The sequence below is a fragment of the Lissotriton helveticus genome, chromosome 6 (assembly GCF_964261635.1).
Source record: "Lissotriton helveticus chromosome 6, aLisHel1.1, whole genome shotgun sequence".
NCBI lineage: Eukaryota > Metazoa > Chordata > Amphibia > Caudata > Salamandridae > Lissotriton > Lissotriton helveticus.
Genome location: NC_136067.1, coordinates 44,408,032 through 44,431,245, shown reverse-complemented (window position 1 = coordinate 44,431,245; position 23,214 = coordinate 44,408,032). Strand labels below are relative to the sequence as shown.

Here is a 23,214-nt window from a genome sequence, read left to right as displayed (position 1 = left end):
GACAAGGCAGGCACCAGCCCATGAGTGCGGGAGGCAGGTGTACACAGAGCGAGAATATATATATATATATATATATATATATATATATATATATATATATATATATATATATATATATATATATTTTTATTTTTTATTTTTTATTTTTTTATCTGTACTGCTACGTATTCTATTTCAGAAGCCTAGATTGAAATAACCCACTGGAAGGAATCTGGTCATCTATATATTGTTGTTTACCTTAATTAAGTGATGGTTTAATATTATGCCACCATCTGAAGTCTCTGTGAGTTTGGAAATACATAGAATGTAAGACCAGTTCAGTTAGTCCCATAACATATTTCAAAACCTGACGAGGCTTCACGACAAACCTTCTGACTTATCAGGTAAAATGTGCCTCACATACACTACAAACGAGAAGTAAAGTTTACTTAAACTCTTTAACAAACCCACCGTTCTCTTGTTCTTCTTTGCTAAATGAGCGTCAGAAAGTCTTGAGGAGTATGTTCCAATCCGCAGTGTCATTACTGGTTTGCACACCGTCTGACCCCATCCCTTCATGCCTGCTCATGTAATGCATTGCTGCTCATACATTAACATATTCAACATAATCCAAGAAAATGTACTTTAACAAGTCATAGCAAGTTTGTTCTAAATGCAATAGCACCGTATCTGAATATACGTTTAGATTCACGTGTAAATCCATGCCCAGCACATTGTTAATAGTAAAGTATATAAAATACACAACACCTCCTACATATGCAAGACATCATTCTGTCAGTAAAAGGGAAATGAGTGACCGAAGGAAGAAGCGATTTACTTTTGGTAATGCTCTTTCTAGTGGATACTCTAGTTGACTCCTTAGCTCTTGAACTCCCCTAGGTACCTTTCCTGCAGCAACTCCCGTGCACTGATGGTGGCGCCATGAGATTCTGGCTTGTCCCTTGCAGGGGGGACCGCACAGATGGTGTTACATTTCAGAAGAAAGACAAAAAAGTGATGCCTGCAATGCTTGCATTAATCTCAGCCACTGGTAATTACTGGGGAACACGTTTCAGTTCATCTTCTTTTGCCCACTATGCCACCTCAAACAGGATCCAGCCAAATGCAAATAAGCCTTGGTCTTCATCCAATAGGAACAGTCTGGCACAAACTGGCAGGCCAGGTCCCCTCTGAATGCAGCCCTTCGATGGCTTCTGTGCTGAATATTGCCAGATAAATCTCAAATATGCATCATGATTGTCATAGGTTTTTAACGTCAGTAACTATCCTACGACTTGTGTCACATTTCATGGGTTGAAGATCATAAACTTCAACGGTGAGTTTGGTAAAACCTGAAGAGGTTTTATTTAGCTCCTTGGGCACGGCCCTGATGTCATGAGGATGGTATGCGCAGAGAGAGATGGGGAACTGCACATTAGGGGGGGGGGGGAGGAGTATGTCTGAAAGTCCTGTGCACTGTCCGACATCTCAGGTCCCACATTCTGCGGGAAAGTTTGAGGTTTAGGAAAGAGGAGAGTTTAAAGGCGTGTCCATGCCTCTATTCATCTCCCATATGTTGTCTTTCATTCATTTCACTCTTAATTAACTTAACCACGACAAGTAACGAAAACAAGAAACAGAGGAGCAATGAAAAGTCCCCCTGCCTTGTTCTCCTTGTCCAATGTCACACTGAACTATTGCACAGCCCGTTTGATATCATGAAAAGGAGACTGAAATGGATAAATATTGAACATTTTCTCTACTTCTAGGTGAAAGCTCGTCTGCTGAAGATGGGGCCTCTAAACTCAATGAACATTTTTCTTCGCCAAGAAATTGACAGAATGCAGAAGGTCATCTCATTGGTTCGAAGCAGTCTGAGTGACCTGAAATTAGCCATAGAAGGAACCATTATCATGAGTGAGGTAAGGATTATACAATTTCAGTCTGGAAGAGTTGGACTTTGAAGGTGGAGGCCGGTGACGTGGCAGCTCTCCTAGGGCCAGAAGTAGGAGGCCATTTACCGACCGGTAATGGCCGATTTCGGGTATTTGGGATGTAGGGGCATCATTTTACAGATTCGGTAAATTTACCGATTCTGTAAATTTACCGATTCTGTAAAATACCGAATCAGTATTTTTACCGATTCGGAAAAATCCCAGATGTAGGTGGGACTCTTCTGAGTCCCAAAGGCCCTATAGATTCTGGAATCGGTAATGCCCATTGATTCCTATGGGCTTCAATGCCCATAGGAATCAATGGGCATTACCGAATCGGTATTTACCGATTCTGAAATACCTACATCCCTCCCCCCCCCCCTCTATTTTACCACTTCTTAAATACCGAATCGGTAAAATTCGGTATTTAAGAAGTGGTAAAATAGAATTACCTACATCTTGCCCCTAGTCACCACTACAGAAGATGTGCTCCCTCTCTGTTATTAGGTTTTATGGTCTCGCTGGACAGCGCAGCCGGCGTTAGAAAACTATGTGAGAATCAGTGTAGCTTTGGCTCCGCCCACATGCTGGAGAGCAGTAGTACACAATTTGATTGGTCAGAAATTGAGTGCCTCCTGTGAAAGAGTGCTTGTATCGCTCTCCTTAGTCTTTTGGAGGGTTTTCCTTCACCTATGGTGGCCACCATCTTTAATCATGATGGCGGAGCGGCATGCAAAGGAACCCTTGTTTTTAATCTGTAGCAGAACCATACTAGTGCAAATCTGCATTATGTGTCAGTCAGATTAAAACACGATTGGATTCAACAAATTACGTTTGTTTCACTGACTAAACATATTTGCAATAACCTGCTCTGTAAGGAGTAACAGTGTTTTTTGTGTCAACCCTTACTTGTACAGGTGGTACCAACTAATACATTTAAACCAGTCGGACTGGCTCACAAAAAAGTTCATGTTTCTAAGGCATTGTTGCCAGTCAACATGGCACTAGTATTTGGCCTAGTGTGTGAAATCACTTGATACTCTAGTTATAAGCCCTCATTGGCCCAGATTTACCGACCTCTCACACAACACAGAGGAGCGCCCGAAGATGTGTGACTCGGAGAGCGCAGGAAAGAGCCATATCTACAATGAAATATCACTCTCCTCCCCTCTCCCCAGTGCTGGCGCAAAAGCAGGCTGCCATGTGTCATGCGTACACCTTTGCACCTTGGTGAACGGGTGTTTGCTTGAGTCTAGCAAAGGGTACTTTGCAGTACATAATACGATGGCTAGACTGGAAGAAGCTTGCTTTTTGTGTAATGAACTAATGTAGGGGTACCCCATGCATAAAGTGCAGATGACCTTCATTGATTTTCAGTGGCTTACTTTGAAAATCCCATGTACCCTATTTGTGGAAGTGTGGTTTAGCAGCTTAGGCTTATCAGAGGGGAGTGTTAAGCTTTTGTTGCACACACAGTCAATAAATGAGACACACACTCAAGAAGAAACCCGAGACCAATTCAGAAAACTTAAATAGATTTTTATATAATTTTAGACACCAAGATCAACGGAATCAGGTAAATCCTTTTGGAGATATAGGGGCCTGATTCACAAAGGTAAAGTTAGACAAAAGTCTAACTTTATGACTTTCGGTATTCACAAAGGGTATTTACAAGTCGTAAATGCCATTTGTGAATGCCGAAAGTCATAACGTTAGACTTTTGCCTCTCTTTGCGTTTGTGAATCAGGCCCATACATTTTACAATAAAACAGTAAAATGCTCAAATAACAGTTTTTGAGGTATGAGCCTCGAACACCAAATGTTATCCCGTGGGACAAAACCTACTCTGCATACATATACTTGCCAGCGGTTGTTGAATGTTTCTTTTGGGACTCAAGGTGCTTAGGGGCTAAAGTCCTAAGAACCACCAGCAGTTCAGATTTACCTGCCCTGGTGTGTCCTGGTGCTGAAATGCTGGTCACATTTATAGCACCAACGTGTAGCACCTCAAGCGCTACACTTTAAAGTCAATGGAAGGGTACCTGTAACAAAAAGGCTAAAAGTGGGGGCTTGGGGACAAGTCCAGCAGAAGCCAAAGAGGCGGAAGCTCAGCTTGTGAGGGTCTCTGGAGCAAGGGGCCACAGTCGGCTTCTGTGGACCCGGGCTGAGGGGGCTCAGGTATGGAGGTGTTTGGCCGGCTAGCCACTGGTGTTTTAGGCTCACATGGTTCTTGGGTAGCCCTGGAGAGGAAAAGAAAACACAAAAGCAGGGCCATTTTCTGTGGAGTCCTCCTTGGTCCTGAAGTAACTCATGGCAAATCAACTTTTGGTGGTGGTGGTGTTTGGATGGACACTCATTAAGCCTTGGATTGCACTAAATTCTTCTGTAACCAGGGTAATGATGCAGGGTGGCTCCTAGAGGGTCTAGTGTCTCAAACCTAGGTGGAGAGACAGGGCTGACCTTGTGCACCAATGCAGACCTCCTCCGGGTGAGATGCTCCCTCAGAGGGCCCGATGGTAAGCAAAACGTAGAACCGGGCAAGTGCTGTCGGTGCCTGCAGATGCAGGGAGATGGCTCCTCCATCTCAAGGGAGATCCTCTGCAGTTGTGGATGCACTGGGCAGTCCTCCCAAGACTTGGAAGGATACACAGCTTTTGAATGAGTGGGGTCGGTTCAATTGTTGAAGTTCCAGCAGCAGGGCAGGGTTTGGCGCCCAATTCGTGTTAAGTCCTAAGTTCCAGATGTTGTGGAAGAGGTGTGGCGCAGCGGCCAGTGTGCCTGACTCCGGACTACGGGGTTCACGGTTCGATCCCCGGTGCCGGCGGCAGGTTAGTCCAGCACCATGTAACTCTGGGCAATAGCTTGCTTAATCTTCACGACAGCCCCCAGCGCCGGGACTCCACTTCGGAGGTAGCTGTGCGCTTATCAAAAACTGGTATTTAGGCAATGGGCAACTTAGCCCAGGGTTGACTACACCCTCTATATGACCATTTCCTGTAGACTGTGGGCATAATCCTGACCCATAGTTCCTAGTTTCACCAAATTCAAAATGGGGAACCCTTTCTTGGCTGTCCACTTCAGGTGGCCCACCTTAGGGGTGTGCCTAGCCTGAAAGCGCACCATGCCTTCTGACTATCTATTTTCCTGTCTGCTCTGGTGCCAAATTGGCCGGAGGGCAGGGGTGGTATTCCCCAGGTCTGGGGAAGCCATTGTCACATATCAAAGGCGGCAGAGGCTATGAAGCCTCTGGACTTGATATGCTAAATCACTAGCCATCCTGCTGGAGGAGGTGTCCCACCTTCAACCGGAGCACGCATTGTTTCTGGCCTTTGAGAGGGTGGGCTCTCACCTGCAGTGGGTTAGAAACTTGTATGTGGTGGCAGGCTCGGTAATACCTGTTAGACAGCACACTAAAGGACTAGTACGTTTTCAGAGGGCACCTCTAAGGTGCCCTCTGGGTGCATGTCACAATAAAACTGATATTGGCATCAGAATAGATTTATTGAGACGAGGAGTATGATCCCAAACACCATTATTTTCAGTGAAGCCACTCTATAGCTGGGTAACTCTTAATGACCAGTGCCCAGTACATATTCTTAAGATGGCTTCCTGATCACTTGCAATGTCTAAATAATGAAACTGGACATCACAGGGGCATATCTGCTAATGTAAATGTGCCCTCAAATGTAATATAATGCACCCTGCCTTAGGGCACTAAGGCCTGCTTTAGGGGTGACTTACGTATAAGACATGCAGTGCATCTGAGCATTGCACATATGGAATGTGCAATGTTGTGTTTTCAGAAGGGCTTGCGTCCTTTCACGCATCCTGCAATGATAGTTTGCATGCCGTTTTTGTGGTTCCCTTTGGGTGACATAATACATGCTGCAGCCCATAGGGTACCATTTTCCAGGGACTTACAGGGGTGCTAAAGTCTTTGCCAAGTGGGGTACAATTGAGCATATTGCAGTTTTTAGGGAAAGAACACCTGCAATGGGATCTGTTTAGCAGGAACCCTGTGTACATCCAGTGAAGAACATCAGTATCAGTGGACAAAAAGTAGGGATGATCATGACAAATAAGCACTGGAATGCAATAGGTATTGCATTTGTTTGATTTCACGCTTTTGGCTTTGTAAATGGCAATGTTTTGTACCCATGTGTTATGTAGTGTATGTACGTGGTGTGTAGTGGAATATTTTGAGTCGGATTAGAATTATTTGTGGAGCACCACGAAGCATCAGGAAGGAGAGTGAGGAGGTGAAGAGCAGCATGAGGCACAAGGAAGGAGAGGGAGGAAGAGAGCAGCATGAGGCAGAAGAAAGTAGAAAAGCAGCGTGAGGCACATGGACAGAGTAAGGAGAGGAGCAGCATAAGTCATAAGGAAGGAGAGTGAGGAGAAGAGAAGCGTGAGGCACAAGGAGAGAGAGTTAGAAGAAGGGCAGCATGAGGCACAAGGAAGGAGAGTGAGGAGGAGAGCAGCATAAGGCACAAGGATGGAGAGTGAGGAGAAGAGCAGCGTGAAGCAAAAGAAAAGGAGTGAGGAGGAGAGCAGCAAGAGGTACTAGAAAGGAGAGTGAGGAGGAGAAGAAAAGTGTGAAGTTCAAGGAAGGAGAGTGAATAGAAGAGCAACATGAGGCACAAGGAAGGAAAGTGGGGAAAAGAGCAGCGTGCAGCACAAGTGGGAAGAGTGAGGAGAAGAGCAGCGTGAGGCAGTAGTACCGAGAGTGAGGAGAAGAGCAGCGTGAGGCAGAAGGAAGGAGTGTGAGAACCGCAGTGTGAAGCACAATGAAAGAGAGTGAAGAGAAGAGCAGCGTGAGGCACAAAGAATGAGTGTGAGAAGAGCAGCATGAGATAAGACCTGAGAGTGAGAAGAGCAACATGAGCCACAAGGACAGAGAGTGAGAAGAAGAGCAGCGTGAAGCACAAGTACGGAGAGTGGGGAGAAGAACAGCGTAAGGCATAAGGAAAGAGAGTGAGGAGGAGGAGAGCAGTGTGAGGCACTAGGACAGAGAGTGAGGAGGAGAGCAGCGTGAGGCACAAGGACAGAGTGAGGAGAAGAGCAGCACAAGGCAGAAGGATGGAAATGCAATAGGTCTCCATTTGTTTGATTTCAAACTTTTGGCCTTATAAATGGCAATGTTTTGTACCCATGTGTTATGTAGTGTATGTATGTGGTGTGTAGTGGAATATTTTGAGTTGGATTAGAATTATTAGTGGAGCACCATGATGCATCAGGAAGAAGAGTGAGGAGGTGAAGAGCAGCATGAGGCACAAGGTCAGACAGTGAGGAGGAGAGCAGCATGAGGTACAAAAAAGTAGCCTGAGGGAGAGAAGAGAAGCATGAGGAGCAAGAAAGGGGAGTGAATAGAAGAGCAGCATGAGGCGAAAGGAAGGAAAGTGAGGAGAAGAGCAGCGTGTGGCACAAGGATAAAGAGTAAGGAGAAGAGCCACTGGAGGCACAAGGACTGAGAGTGAGCAGAAGAGCAGCGTGAGGCAGAAGGAAGGAGTGTGAGAACCGTAGCGGGAAGCACAAGGAAAAGAGAGAAGAGCAGCATGAGGCGCAAGGAAAGAGAGTGAGGAGAAGAGCAGCATGAGGCACAAGGAAAGAGAGTGAAGAGAAGAGCAGCATGAGGCACAAGGAAAGAGAGTGAAGAGAAGAGCAGCATGAGGCACAAGGAAGGAGTGGGAGAAGAGCAGCATGAGGAACAAGGAAAGAGAGTGAAGAGAAGAGCAGCATGAGGCACAAGGAAAGAGAGTGAGGAGAAGAGCAGCATGAGGCACAAGGAAGGAGTGGGAGAAGAGCAGCATGAGGAACAAGGAAGGAGTGGAAGAAGAGCAGCATGAGGCACAAGGACAGAGTGAGAAGAGCAGTATGAGTCAAACGAAAGGAGTGACAAGAGCAGCATGAGGCACAAGGAAAGAGAGTGAAGAGAAGAGCAGCATGAGGCACAAGGAAAGAGAGTGAAGAGAAGAGCAGCATGAGGCACAAGGAAGGAGTGGGAGAAGAGCAGCATGAGGAACAAGGAAGGAGTGGAAGAAGAGCAGCATGAGGCACAAGGACAGAGTGAGAAGAGCAGTATGAGTCAAACGAAAGGAGTGACAAGAGCAGCATGAGGCACAAGGATGGAGAGTGAGAAGAGCAGTATGAGGCAAAAGGAAAAGAATGAGAAAAGCAGCGTGAGGCAAGGAAGGAGAGTGTGGAGAAGAGCATCGTGAGGCATAAGGAAAGAGAATGAGGAGGAGAAGAGGAGTGTGAGGCACTAGGACAGAGAGTGAGGAGGAGAAGAGCAGTTTGAGGCACAAGGACAGAGTGAGGAGAAGAGAAGCACCAGGCAGAAGAACGAAGAGTGAGGATAATCACAGTGTGAAGTACAAGGAAGGAGAGTGAAGAGAAGAGCAGCATGAGGCACAAGGACAGAGAGTGAGAACAGGAAGCATGAAGCACAAGGATGGAGAGTGAGGAGAAGAACAGCATGAGGCACAAGGATGGAGAGTGAGGAGAAGAACAGCATGAGGCACAAGGATAGAGAGTGAGGAGAAGAGCAGCATGAGGCATAAGGATGGAGAGTAAGGAGAAGAGCAGCGTGAGGCAGAATGAAGGAGAGTGAGGAGGAGAAGAGCAGTGTGTAGCAGAAGGAAGGAGAGTGAGGAGAAGAGCAGCGTGAGGAGCAAGGCTGGAGAGTGAGGCAGAAGGATGTAGAGTGAGGAGAAGAGCAACGTGAGGCACAAGGAAGGAAAGTGAGGAGAAGAGCTGCGATAGGCACAAGGAAGGAAAGTCAGGAGAATAGCAGCGTAAGGCACAAGGAAGGCGAGTGAGGAAAAGAACAGCATGAGGCACAAAGAAGGAGAGTGGGAAGAAGAGCAGTGTGAGGCACAAGGATGGAGAGAGGAGGAGAGCAGCGTGAGGTACAAGGACAGTGGGGGGAAGAGCAGCACGAGGCTGAAGGACTGAGAGTGAGGATAATTGCAGCGTGAAGCACAAGGAAGGAGAGTGAGGAGAAGAGCTGCGTGAGGCACAAGAAAGGAGAGTTGGGAGAAGAGCAGCGTGAGGCACAAGGAAGGAGAGTGAGGAGAAGAGCAGTGTGAGACACTAGGAAGGAGAGTGAGGAGAAGAGCAGCGTGAGGCAGATGGAAATCAATTCTATATCGATAGAGGTTTCCAATTCAACAGACATCATTGTTTGAATCAAGTTTATTTCTTTTACCGTTTGCACAGGGGGAACACTTTCAATTGTTGGTTTAACATTGGTAGTGGGATTCCGCAAAAAATGGTCTTTCAGTTTCAGTAATCTAATGAATTTCGATAGGTCAGTGAACAGGTCAACATCTCCCCCTAGTTGATTAGGACAGAAACCCAAACCTTTGTTTAAAACAGAAATTTCATCATCAGATAACATCCTATCTGAAAGATTTACAATCATCAATTTCTTAGTCCCTGTTTCTCCACTATTGTGAGGGTCAGTTAGTTCCCTGTTTTCTTTGATTTTGTCCTCCTTGCCACTGTTTCCACATTTGGCTTCCTGTTTTTGTTTACGTTCCTGCCATCTCCTCCCCCCCTTCTTATTTTTGATCTTTGGGTCTTGCGCCTAGTCGTAATCTCTCCATTTCCAATAAAAAATTATTGGGTCTATTTTTACCTTCCACTGCCTTCACTGTTTCTTCTGTTGTAACAGAACTGGCAACTGATGAGAGAGAGGTTATACTACTAGCAGAAGTCAGTTCTGAATTGTCCTCTCTTGCAGGCACATGCATCAAAGGATTTTGCGATCGCAAACGGTGCAAATCGCAAAAATCGGCCGTTTGCGATCACAAAATCCTCTTTTGGAATGCATGAAGGGTCAAGGCCCTCGCAATTTAAGAATTCGCAAATATTTGCGAATTCTCAAATTGCGATTGCATTTAAGGAATCGCATTTTGCGATCCCTTAAATGCAATGCATGAAACATTAAAAAGGGGAGCAAATTACCATGAGGTTGAACCTCATGGTAATTTGCGAAACCTTTGAAAAATGCAATTTGTGCATTTTTCAAAGATTCATGTTGTGCCCACACATGCCCTAAGGGCATGTGTGGGCACAACATATGTGCACAGATTGATTTCAGGGGTGCAACAGGGTGTCCTTTGGACACCCCTGCACCCTTGAAATCGCATTTTCAATTCGCGATTCGCTAATTGCTAATCGAAATTTGAGAATTTCTTCCCATTCATTCCTATGGGCCTCTAGGCCCATAGGAATGAATGGGCAGGTATTCCTTAATTGCGACTCTCAAATTGCGAGTCGCAATTAAGGAATAATAAGAAATCGCACATTTTTTTGCAATTTTTGATGCATTGCATTTTGCAATTCCTTAATTGCGATTCCTTATTTTTCGCAATTAAGGAATCACAAAATGCAATATTGATGCATGTGCCTGTTGGTCTTTTACCCTCACCGGGGATCTTGACATTGTCATATTTATGGAGAAAGGTGTAAATTCTCCCATCCTTATAGTCCTTATCATCTCTTTTTATTTTTTGGACCTTCTTGTCCCTTAAGTAAATCTGATGGCCTTCAAGAATTCCATCTAGGATGACATCATTTTTCTTCACTGTTTCCTTAAGTTCCGAAAGTTCAATTTCCTTTTCAAGTTCCTCAATTTCCTGTTTCAATTTTTCTCCCTTTTTCTCTGCGTTCTTTATTAGAAAGCGCATCATGTTATAGGAGGCATTGCGAAGGTTTCCCTCTTAATCCTCCAGTTGTTCTTGATCCAGGTCCTCAAAAGTAGGAAAAATTAAAATTCTGAGGCCCGCGGTATTTTTTCATTCTCAATATATTTTTCCAGAGTGGTACCATCCCACCATCTGGACAGTTCATGTTTTTTAAGTTTTTCTAATTTTTGAAATTTAACTTTAAGGCCCTCTGTCTTTGGGACACTCTTGCTAACTGATTTTGGATTTGTAGCAAAGAGATCCTGAGTTAGCTCCTGATGTCTATCTTTGAAACCAGGCATAGTTAAGTTCTAATTAAGTTATAGACACTTAATCTAGATGTGTATAAAGAACCCAAATATAGAGCAGGTTAGTGCTAAGGAAGGGAATCAAGATACTAGAAAAACAGAAAGACAGTGGAACCTTCTTAGTATCAGCACCTGACCTGTAATAACTCTAATTATAAAGTTCCCTTACTATCAGCATAGGAAAATGTGTGCACACTGGTTGGCACCCACCATCACAGTGCTAGTTCCAGCAGGAACTCAACAATATAAACAAAAGCACAGGTGCACCACAAAATGCCAACAATAAAACACATTCAAATCCAAATGATAACATGAGAAAGGCTCCTCAGTTTTGATTTCTTTATTCCGTTGTGTAGTAGAAAAAACAGTACAGCCGACGCGTTTCCTCCCAACTTGGGACTTCTTCAGGGCTGTTTAAATACAAACATATATACATACATTTAAAAGAATGTCCACCACAGTACAAAGCATTGTGACAAACATACAGATAAAACACATATAACAAATCTATTTAAATTTCTACAAAATTTGTTTAAAAATTTACTTAGATGATATAATTCAACAAAAAGCACATACAGGAGCTATATACTTAAGAAGTCAAGGGCCAAAGGGTCTAATTCCTATGCTATTCCATAAATTCATCTGGGTGAGACCATTAATATTACATTTTTGTCTCTCACAAATTAAGTATGAGGGCAGAAAGTATGCACTGAAATAGATAAGTAATAAAAATTAACAAAAAGGGGGGAAGTGGAGAAGAGGAGAGGACAAGGGGGAAAAGGGTTCATGTTTAGGTAGTGGCTGTAGGAGAGTGGGGTCTGCAATCCCATGGCCACCCCAGATTTTTGCTTTTTGCTTCACTGGTTTACGACTTTCCCTGGCTGTGGGCCTGCTAATCAGACCCACAGCCTAGCTGTTCTCTCTCTAAATTGACAAGCATGTACCTTAGGTGCATTTACCAATTGGTACTGGGCCACCTTATCAGTCCCTGTACAGTATACCTTAGGTATCCAGGCATAGGTGTACCCAGGGCCTACCAGGGGCTGCAGCATGTATTATACCACCCCTGGCTGGCCACCCAAATCTGACACAACTGGCTGCACGACAGCTGGGGCAAGGTGGTGTAATCACCCTTTGCTTTAGATATAGTATTCCTATATCTAACCCTAAAATGGACACATATATTCCTATCAGTCACTCCTATGGCAGGCCTTATCAATCCTGAAGGCTGAGTGCTTGGAATTATGTGAAATGGTGCTCTGGCATGAGCTGAGCCCGTTTGCAGCTTGCGGAACCAAGTCCTAATAGCTGTTCCATGATAACGCTATACCATATACTCTTAAGTGCATTATAATCCTCGCGGTTAAATGCTAACTTTGGCATAGCATTATCAAAACATGTCGAGTAAGGTGTCATACGAATTGGAATACTAACCCCTCGCCAATTCTGGCGACGGGGTTAGCATTCCACCCTTCTAGAAGGACACGACATGTATGTAACTGTAAACCCCGGTTAAAGTTAACTCGAGCCTCAGCATTACAAAATGGATGCTGCCACCACAGACACAAGTCTGACCTCCTGCTGCTGGGAGTCCTTCCAGCGAGGGCGGCCTGGACAAAGGGTTTCCTGCCTTGGGAGGTGCTAGCACCACCCCAGACAGGATTTTGTGTATTAGGTAGGGCCAGGCTGAAAGGAATGAGACATGCCTGGGGCACACAGGGTGCCCTGTGCATACACCGGTTCCAACCAGTTGCTGGGGCACTCCAGCCCCAGCTCTGGTGGGAAACTGGACAAAGGAAAGGGGGTGTAACCACCCCCCTTCCTCGTCCCACCCAGGGGAGGGACCTAGTCGTAGTGCAGCCCCCTTTAGCCGGATAAAGGTAGGAGCTGGTCCCATTCCAAGTTAGATTAATCTTGACAACCTTCCACGAAGAAACTCTTGACCTTCGACCTCCTGAACATCAGAAGACTGAAGAATCTCCCCTATGGTCAGGGAGTGACCATCCTGCTTCGCAGGCACCATCAAGCTCCTGTGCGGTTTGCTGTAAAGTCCTTCCATCCCGGAATCCGACGACCCAGCTCGACAAGACCCGGACCTCCAGACCTCTCTGACCTCTACCCACCTCCACAGCACAGCTGGGACCCGTGGGTATGACGAGCAACGTGGAGACGGCCATCTTGAAGAAACCTGCACAGCGCTTCCTGCACGACCCCTGAGGGTTCCTCAAGTGAGTACATTGGGGACTGAGAAGCCCCACACCGACGCAGCTCCTGCACCAAAGACCAGCCCCCCAGCATCCCCGTGATCTGCGTGGGGCCCTTTTGCCTGGTTGCTGCCCTTCCTGTTGTCTGGTCACTTGCCGGCTGGCTTGTGCCTTCTGAGACAACGACCCGAAGATTTCAACGCTGCTAGTCTGGTCCCCGAGACTGGCCCTTGCTTCCTTGTAAAAGAGGAGCCCCCCGGACCCTCCTGGTCCACTCAAGACGCCATCTTTGTTTCACCGCGTGGCTTGCATTAGCCAAGGCCTGTTGTCCAGATCGACGATCTGACACCGCCAACAGCAGCAGACTACGTGGGACAGCTCGTGCCTCCAGCCTGGTCGTGAAGAACAGCTCCTGGTCCGCGCAGCTACAGAGAGAAGCGACCCTTACTTCACCTGAACGCGGCAACAGCATCTGGTTCCCTCCTGGTTCCAGCACCGTCACTGGCTAGTGACCAAGACTCTGTCCCCTTCCTTTTCAGGACTTCCTTCTTCCTACTTCCATCCTTGGAACCACCGGACTCCTCCATCTGGCTGCCTGCCAGCAACTTCTTGTTTCAGGCATCACCGGGATCAACGCAGCAAACCCGACACTACTTCAGCCCTATGCACCCGCAGCCTGTGGGTTAGGTATCTAAAGCTTCTAGGTCCTGAAGTCTGTGTCCACTATCCTAGTGTCCAGGTCCACTGTTGTTTTCCCTCCATCCAGCCGGGTTCGTCCGGAATCCGTAACTTTGTAAACTGTTGCATCCATAGACGTTGGTACGCATCCCGCGTGAGAGTTCCCACTCTGCACGTGAGTCCCGTGGGCCTCCTGCTCCTTACTTACCTAGTTTGTAGCGTAGTCCCACCGATCCTCCAGCCTCTGGATCTCCTTACAGTATTTTCTTTCCTCGCATTCCATTGTTTTGAGTATATGGTTTGTCGTGCCCCTAAGGCACTTGTGTAAATATTGTGCGAACTCGTATTTCCTTTTTAGTATTGTCATGTGCTTAGCCCTCTGATCTCATAAAGAGTTCAGAGGTGTTGTTATTAATAAATAGACTGTTTATTTTCATAACAACCTGTGTGGTGTCCTTTCATTTGGTATTCAAGGGGTTATACTATGGTAAAACAGCTGGCTTCACATGCCAAAAGAGATTAGCCTAAAAGACTGCTTTTGTCCACGCTACTAGGATAACTGGTCTATACGGTTGACTTTACAACCAATCACCATAAGGGTTGTTTGGACTGAAACAAGGTGATCACTAGAACTAGTGAGCATCATATATCAGGCCAACTTCTCACAGTGGCGAGAGGAACTGAGTATGATCTGTATTTTCCAAACAGAAGTACTGCAGACAGAAAATGTAACAGACGTCACATGTGGTAATGGTATGGGAATGGAATCCTAAGAAGCTACTACACTGATCCTCAATCACTCATAACATATTATAAATTGAAAAAAGGGAGGCTGCGAATCACAGCACTTAATAGGACAATCATAATAGACCAAATAAAATAGACCTACCGATTTATAAGTAGTACGTCATGTCTCTATAGATAGCAAAGATTGCAGTAAGGGCGCGCTATACCTCGAACTGGAGTCCTCAATGTAAATCTATAGAGATCGGAGGACAGATACCCAAGTTAGACTTGTATGTGGTGAATCAGGAAATGCTGGTGATGCTATAGTTCATGCCCCCGATGATGTATCCTTACATGTGAAGTCCAGTGTTCTCAAAGGGAGGATTCGTCCTGAATAGACCTCTTAGGCAGATAGGCCCTTTAAGAATAATTGCTGGAATGTTGCTTCACATGGGGTCTGGGGTTATAATAATCCCAATCTATAAAAAAATGTAATGATCCAGTCATACGTATGTATAATAGTATAGGCCAGTGTTGAAAGTCAACTAAGCCAGCAAGAGGATCACCCCATGATCTTTACTTACGTTACAAAGCGAAAATCAAAGTGCAAATGCAAAGTAAGGTAGAACCAGTATCTGAAAGAGACACGTTAGTATTAGATTCCTTAGCTTAGAATATCCCCAGGCGTCAGACTGGATCCGGAAATTTTTGCGTAGCAGTACCCTTGCGCATCGGTAGGCGCCGTGAGGACGTCGTCGGAGTACTTAGACGCCGCCTCTGCGTGCTGACGTCAGTTCTTCTTTTTTCCGCGCCAGCAAGCGCAGATCTGGAAAAAGCAGTAACCCTAGTCATTTTTGACTAACTTTTTTGATCCTTTTTGATTGCTTTTTGAAGTCTCTCGACTCCGAACGGTGCCGTAGGGATGCCCGGCTTCAAGCACTGTGACGATTGCGACCGTCTGATGTCGGTCACGGATCCTCACCGCGTCTGTTTGTCCTGTTTGGGCGTCGACCACGACGACAAGGCCTGCTCCGACTGCCGTGCCCTCTCCTCGAAGGCCAGGCGGGAGCGGTCCCGTAGGCGCCTCGAGCTCCGGCAGTCGGCCCCGCGCCGTGAGAGGTCCCGATCCCATGGGAGGTCGAGGGACAGGTCGCGGGCTCTGAGCCACCACAGCTCCGAGAGTAGGCCGCACTCCTCCGGGTCGAAGTCGTTGTCAGGTAAGAGGCACAAGAAGTCCAAGCGGCGTCATCGCTCCTCGGATTCCCCCCGACGCTCGCGCGATGCGGCCGGGGGTTCGGGTGACACCACCCACGCGGCTCCGTCGGAGTCGCGGGCGCCGAGTGCAGCTCCACACCTCCGGTCCCTGGGCTGAACGCGACGCCGGAGGAGATCGAGCGCTTCCTCATGGCCATGAGGAAACTCTCTCCTCCGACGGGCTCCGCGGCGCCTTCGGGCCCAGCGGACCCGTCTGGGGGCCCTAGCGGGTCAGCGGCTCGGCCCGACACCGCCGACGGCTTCGGGCCCGGCGCCGCAGGCCCCCATTATCCCGCCGCCGGCGCCTTCGGGCCTGGCGCCGAGGGGTCCAGTTGTTCCGACGCCGCCGGACGCCGCTGGTCCTCCTTCGGGATTGGGATCGTCGCCGGTGGATCTGACGACCTTCCCGGCATCGGACCCTCAGGTGTCGCCTCAGACGCCGTCCTCGGGCGGCGCCGGCCCCGGTCCTACCTTCGTTCCTGTTCAGCCGTCGGAACGGCCCCGTTGGGCGCCGCTCCAGACGTCGTTTGGTGAATTTCACTTTTATGAACAGGCCCCATTGGTTGAAAACCCTGAATTTCAGGAGATGGGTGATGAAGAGGACTGGGAGGGGTCGGAGGACCCTCTGACCAGGGAGGACTGGACAGGAGACCTTGGGGAGGCCAGTGGCCTGGACACCTCTCCAGACACTGGGTTTGTCTCCCCTCCTACCGTGGCTTCGGAGGAGGGGGCAACATATAGTGTGGTGCTGATGAGGGCTGCCAAGGCCTTGGGCCTTGAGCTCCCCGTCGCGGCCGTGAGGACTAACCTCCTCACTGAGGTCCTTAAACCGCAGTCAAGCTCGGCCGAGCCTCTGCTGCCCTTTAATGAGGCCTTGACCGACGTTCTTCTGGGCACTTGGTCCAAGCCCGCTACGGGTTCGCCCGTAGATAGGAATGTGGCCAGACGCCACCGCCCAGCCCTGGGCGACCCATGTTTCCTGTCCTCCCACCCTACCCCCGAGAGCCTGGTCATCCAGGCCTCCAATTCCCAGACCGCATTCCAGTCGGCCCCGCCGGACCGGGAATCCAAGAGGTATGACCAGTATGGGAAGAATATCTTCTCATCCCTTAGTCTAGGACTGCCGTCTTCCAACACCGCCTGCCTCTTGGGACGTTACACCACTCTGTGTGGGATAAGGTCGCGGAAGTGCTGCCAGAGTGTCCGTTGGAGGTACGGGCCAAACTCGGCCAAGCCCTTGTGGAGGGCCGGGATGCAGCCAAGTATTCCATCCGGTGTGGGCTGGATACCACTGACTCGCTGGGTAGAGCGATGGCAACGACGGTGGCGGTCAGACGCCACGCCTGGCTGAGGTCCGCCAACTTCTCGGCAGATGTTCAGAGCACGCTCATGGACATGCCGTTCGATGGCCGTCGCCTCTTTGGCGACAAGGCAGACCATGCGCTTGAGCGCTTTAAGGACTCCAGGGCTACGGCCAAGTCCTTGGGCCTCTCGGGCCAGCGCCAGCAATCGGCTGCCTTTCACTCCTTTCGTGGCCACGGAAGGGGTGCGCCCACACGTGCCGCCAGCCACGCACCGCAGGGCAATACCCAACGCGGTGGCGGCCGTGGGAACCGCCGTCCGGGCGGTCGGGGGCAGCGGCGAGGTCAGTCCACACCTTCCCCCGCAGCATCCGCCTCAAAACCCTCCTAGTCCGTGCTTTCAGGCCCATGTGACGCCAGTGGGGGGCAGGGTTCGCCATCACCACCTCCACTGGCGCACTGTTACATCGGACAGGTGGGTGCTGCAAATTGTCCGAAGGGGCTACTCCCTCCCCTTCGAGGCGACTCCTCCAGCCATGCCACCGCAGAACCACCGTGTATCGGAGGATCATTTGCGACTTCTGCAGGAGGAAGTTACGGCCCTCTTGGCCAAAGGGGCCATCGAGCGCGTTCCTGGGCCAGAAGTAGGGTGTGGTTGCTACTCCCACTACTTTCTGGTACCCAAGAAGGGCAAAGGGGGCCTACGCCCTATCTTGGACCTAAGGAACGTCAACGGCTTCCTCCGGAAGGAGAAGTTCAAAATGCTGACACTGGCTCAGGTTCTGGCTGCCCTGGACCCAGGAGACTGGATGGTAGCGTTGGACTTGCAGGACGCTTACTTTCATATCCCCGTCCTGCCTGCCCACCGGCGCTACCTGCGGTTCATGGTAGGCCACGAGCACTTTCAATTTACCGTGCTCCCCTTCGGCCTTACCAGCGCCCCACGGGTGTTCACAAAGGTGATGGCGGTGGTCGCAGCTCATCTGCGCAGGTTAGGGGTTTCAGTCTTCCCCTACCTCGACGACTGGCTGTTGAAGGCGGGCTCGCCCCAGACAGTCATCAGCCACCTCCAGACGACGGCAGACCTCCTGCACCAGCTGGGGTTCTCCATCAATGTGCCGAAGTCACACCTGTGCCCCTCTCAGAAGCTCCTTTTCATCGGAGCGGTTCTGGACTCGGCGCGGTTTCGGGTTTATCCGCCCGAACAGCGGGTCCGGATATTCAGGCTCTGATTCCCATCTTTCAGCCGTTCTCCCGGGTTTCGGTCAGGTTGACGCTGCGGCTTCTGGGGCTGATGGCCTCCTGCATCCTACTGGTGCATCACGCCAGGTGGCGGATGCGGGCTCTGCAGTAGGACCTGAAGTTTCAGTGGGCCCAGCATCAGGGCAACCTATCCGACCACGTCCTGATCTCGGAGGGCACTGCGAGACAGCTGCAGTGGTGGCTTACGGACCGCAATTGGGTCAGCGGCAGATCCCTCTCCCTTCCCCAACCGGAGCACGTAGTTGTGACGGACGCGTCCCTCCAGGGCTGGGGAGGCCACTTGGGAGAGGCGGAGATCAGAGGCCTCTGGTCTCCGGCGGAGACCCGGCTCCACATCAACCTGTTGGAGCTCTGGGCGATTCGTCTGGCACTGAAGGCATTCCTCCCCTCTGTCCGGGGGAGTGTAGTGCAGGTATTCACGGACAACACCACCGCCATGTGGTACTGCAACAAACAAGGCGGGGTGGGGTCGTGGATCCTTTGTCAAGAGGCTCTTCGCCTTTGGCAATGGCTGGAAAGCCAGGGCGTGACCCTGGTGGCTCAACACCTGGCGGGTTCTCTGAACGCCAGGGCGGACGAGCTCAGTCGTCGGTGCATGATGGATCACGAATGGCGTCTGAACTCGGACGTGGCGCAAGGCCTCTTTCAGCGATTGGGAGAGCCTTGGTTAGATCTATTCACCACCAAAGAGAACGCGCAATGTCATCAGTTCTGCGCGTTGGAATTTCCAAGGCGGCACTCACTCGGAGACGCTTTTCGTCGCGAGTGGAGTTGCGGTCTGTTGTACGCCTTTCCGCCTATACCACTTCTGCCCAGAGTGCTGAAGAAGATCAAGCGCGACCGGGCCCAAGTCATCCTTGTGGCTCCGGACTGGGCACGAAGGTACTGGTATCCAAAGTCGGTATACGCCTGCAGGTGGAACAGATTTGTGGCATGGTGCACAGCAAAGGCTGTGGATCCCCTCAATGCCCCTCTTTCTGAAGTCCTTCTCTTTCTTCTTTCTCTTGCCCAGCAGGGCTCTGCTCTGGGCACTATCAAGGGCTACCTTTCTGCCCTTTCAGCCTTTCTCAGGCTGCCTGATCAACCTTCTTTGTTCATTCCCCTATTGTTAATAGATTTCTTAAGGGCCTCACACACACGTTTCCTCCTGTTCCGTTTGTGATGCCTCAGTGGGACATGAACCTGGTTCTTACCTTTCTGATGTGCGCTCCCTTTGAGCCACTTCACAACTGTCCTCTTCGCCTTCTGACCTTGAAGACTACTTTCCTGGTTGCCATCACCTCTGCCAGGTGAGTGAGTGAGCTCCAGGCCCTTTCTTGTACTCCACCTTTCCTTTCTGTCCATCCGGACAAAGTGGTGCTGCGTACCAAACCTTCTTTCCTGCCCAAGGTTGTCACGGCCTTCCACATCGGGCAGTCTATCACCTTGCCAACCTTCTTCCCGCCACCGCATCCCTCTAAAGAGGAAGAGCGGCTCCACCGTCTGGACCCAAAACGTGCGCTCTCATTCTACTTGGATCGCACACGCCAGTTCCGGGTGGATCACCAACTCTTTGTTGGTTACGTGGGCGCGAAGAAGGGGAAAGCGGTGCACAAGAGGACCATCTCCCGGTGGATCATCCTGTGTATCCAGGCATGCTACTCCTTGCCTAGGAAGGAGCCTCCTGCTGGATTGCGGGCTCATTCTACCCGAGCCACGGCGACTACCACTGCCCTGGGCAGGGGAGTGCCCTTACAAGACATCTGTCAGGCAGCTACGTGGGCATCGCTGCACACGTTCGCAAGACACTACTGCCTGGACAGCCAAGTGTGGAGGGATGGCTTCTTTGGCCGTTCCGTCCTCCGGGACTTTCTGGTGTGATTTTGGTTCGCAGACCCACCACCGGGGTTGGTATTGCTGGTGTATCTATTCTAAGGTAAGGAATCTAATACTAACGTGTCTCTTTCAGATGCACAAGTTACTACTTGTGTAACGATATATCTGTAAGAGACATTAGTTAGTATTAGATTCCTTACCGACCCACCCATCCTCCCCGTTCTGCGAACCAATATCTAGGGTTAGGGTTGCCCCCTTTCAGGGCCCTAGTTTCAATGGCACCAGTGTTGGTTTTTAACATGGCTCTGCGTTTCTGGCGCGGAAAAGCTGTGTCTAAGAACTGACATCAGCACGTGGAGGCGGCGTCTAAGTACTCCGACGACGTCATCACGGCACCCACGACGCCGACGACGGACGCGGAGCCGCAGACGACGCCGACCGACGCGCAAGGGTACTGCTACGCAAAAATTTCCGGATCCAGTCTGACGCCTGGGGATATTCTAAGGTAAGGAATCTAATACTAACTAATGTCTCTTACAGATATATCGTTACACAAGTAGTAACTTGTGCGATAATATCACCGGAACCCCAAGAGGACTGCGTATAATGACCTAATGCAAAAGAAAAAACAATATTAATAAAATAGATTTTTAATCCCAGTGCCTCTAATCAATGATGTCCAAGAGAGCAGCTAAAATTATCAGGAAACCTATACACTGTTTAGCCTGCTGCATCTTACTTAAAGAAAATAATATTCTTGAGTCACCTTATCTGTAGAGAGGGAATGCCCCATCAGGCATAACCACCAGGCTCTGTTAAGTAAAAAAGGGGTAGAGTAAACCCGACATCAGTTAGTCTGACCGGGTGGGGGAATTATCCCCAAATCACATATCACATTACAACACAAGATACAGCCATAAACGTAGGAAGAATAGAAGTGATGTCAAGTTACAATTTAAAATGAGCAGGTCTAACTCCCCTCTCGTATTTTCTGGCCCAGTCATCCCAATAACCGTACACACATAGATAGTGTACAATCATAATAAATATAAGGTGATATACAAATGCAAAAGAAAAGGTCACCGCGCCCACAGCTACCAATCAGCAACAGGAATAAACACCATTGTCAGCGCTTACCATAATGCAATAGTCACGCCCCGGAACGCGGCCAACCACGGATGCCAAGAGTACTGTGGTCCGTCCAGCAACAGAATTAGGCAGTGAACAGCCGAAGTTTAAATAGCGCGCCTGTGTCCCACAAATTGAACACACCTGTGATCCCATAGGTCACATGGCTTGGTCAGAAAAGTGGCGGCCATATTAGAGTGTCAAACTTGTTGTTGTGTGGTATATAAATAAATAATACCGGATCTAGGTTTTACTGGACATAGCAATAACAGATAGCTCAATAAATAAGAGTCAAGATTCGAGGTAGTAGGAGTTTGCAGGTTTAATACAGCATAGGACAGGAACAGGACAACCTGCACAGGAATAGGATGGCAGGGCCTGACAGGGGGGCCCCGACAGCTGTCGGGCAGGATCTGGGATGAGCGCGCTAACTTTAATAACAATACACAAACATATATACGAAAACAGTTGCATTACAATGAATACAGTAGGCGGAGCAGTAGGTGTGGTCAATAGCAGTCGCGAAAGATAAGGGTGAAAGTAGGTGTAACAGGAGGCGTGTACATAGACATGTGATGCAAACGTAACAGAATATGTCATAAATGGGGCGGAAACATGGAGGGGGCTACCTAAGGAGCCGGGACCTCTAACCTAATGGTGCGCGCAAACTGGCAGTGACGTGTTACTAGGAGAAGCTGGGGGCTACGAACTCTGTGCTAGGAGCAGAGACTGAAGTCTGGAGAGTCAGGGCGACATGTACCTAACATTATCTAGTATCTGATGTTTAGAGAACATGTTGATAGAATCCAAAAGTTATCGGGGTAAAGGCTAACAGACTCTAAGACTGGTGCATGCATTATTCTACATGTAGTGCGTTGAAGAATATTAAATGACCATTAATTCAGTATTTCTCTTACATGGAGACGTAGAGGCTAGACTATGACGGAAACTATTGATGCGATTCAGTAGCTTAGGAATGCAGAAAAGGAGGGCTGGACTGATAACTAGAATCATAACATACTCTTGGCAGACTCGTAGGCAGAGCCAGGCCGAGCCGGGCACTGTGAGGCAGGAAGTAAGTGAAGGGTCAGGAATACAGGTGGGGGCTGTATCGCTCCTCAGCGAGGATTCAGGAGACAGGAGCTGAATCTGGTGTCCAGGCCCTTTTGAGGCCTAGAAACGGGGACTTTTCAATGAAATAACGTGCATACTGAGAAACGTGGCAACGTAACTTTACATAGGCCTAATACTCGTAGCTTTCACGGGAACTGGAAACTGGCATACTAGAGATGGACACAGCTGTAATTGCATCTTTAATCAATCATGGGGGATACATATGCATATTAATCATGCACATATAACATAAGATGGGGAACACGTAGGGACACAGAACATGGCAAAATTTACTTTTCCACATTCCCTCCTTGTCACTACGTTTCCATCAGGAAACATCAATATTCATGATACCATCTATCATTTCATACAGTATCATTTGTTCGTCTCGAATTTTCTTGGAACGGGATTTAGAACGGGACTTGGAACTAGGAATACAAGAGGTAGCACAAATGCCGCAAATCGCAGGGCCACATTGTATACAGAGGCAGCAACTGAATATGATCGCTACTGCAATACCTAGAAAGGACAGTACTTTCCATCCCCAGGCGGAAATTATATTCCAGAACCAACCGGACCATGTCCAGGTGCCTGGATCTTGGTGTAACATATGGGCAATTTTATGGAGTCTGGTTATAGCTGAATAAACAGACGGCGCGTTATTTGGAATGAAAATGCAGCAACTAGATCCGATGACTCTACAAGCCCCGCCCCTATCGGCCAGTATGACGTCAAGGACGAGACGATTCTGGAGCACGACAATTCTCATAAAGGATTGCTCTTCGGTTAAGTTACCTAGAGCAGAAGTAGTCTCAATCACT

General features: G+C 48.8%; 1 protein-coding gene across 6 annotated transcripts in view; it reads left to right on the top strand.

Annotated features, from left to right (window-relative positions):
* The window catches only part of DNAH8 (dynein axonemal heavy chain 8), a 10,041,960-nt gene that overhangs the window by 9,680,975 nt on the left and 337,771 nt on the right, over positions 1-23,214 (top strand). For all 6 annotated transcript variants that reach the window (XM_078647354.1, XM_078647353.1, XM_078647356.1 and 3 more), the window contains one exon: positions 1,749-1,901. In XM_078647354.1, coding sequence (XP_078503480.1) covers positions 1,749-1,901 — 153 coding nt within the window. The remainder of the gene's footprint in view (positions 1-1,748; positions 1,902-23,214) is intronic.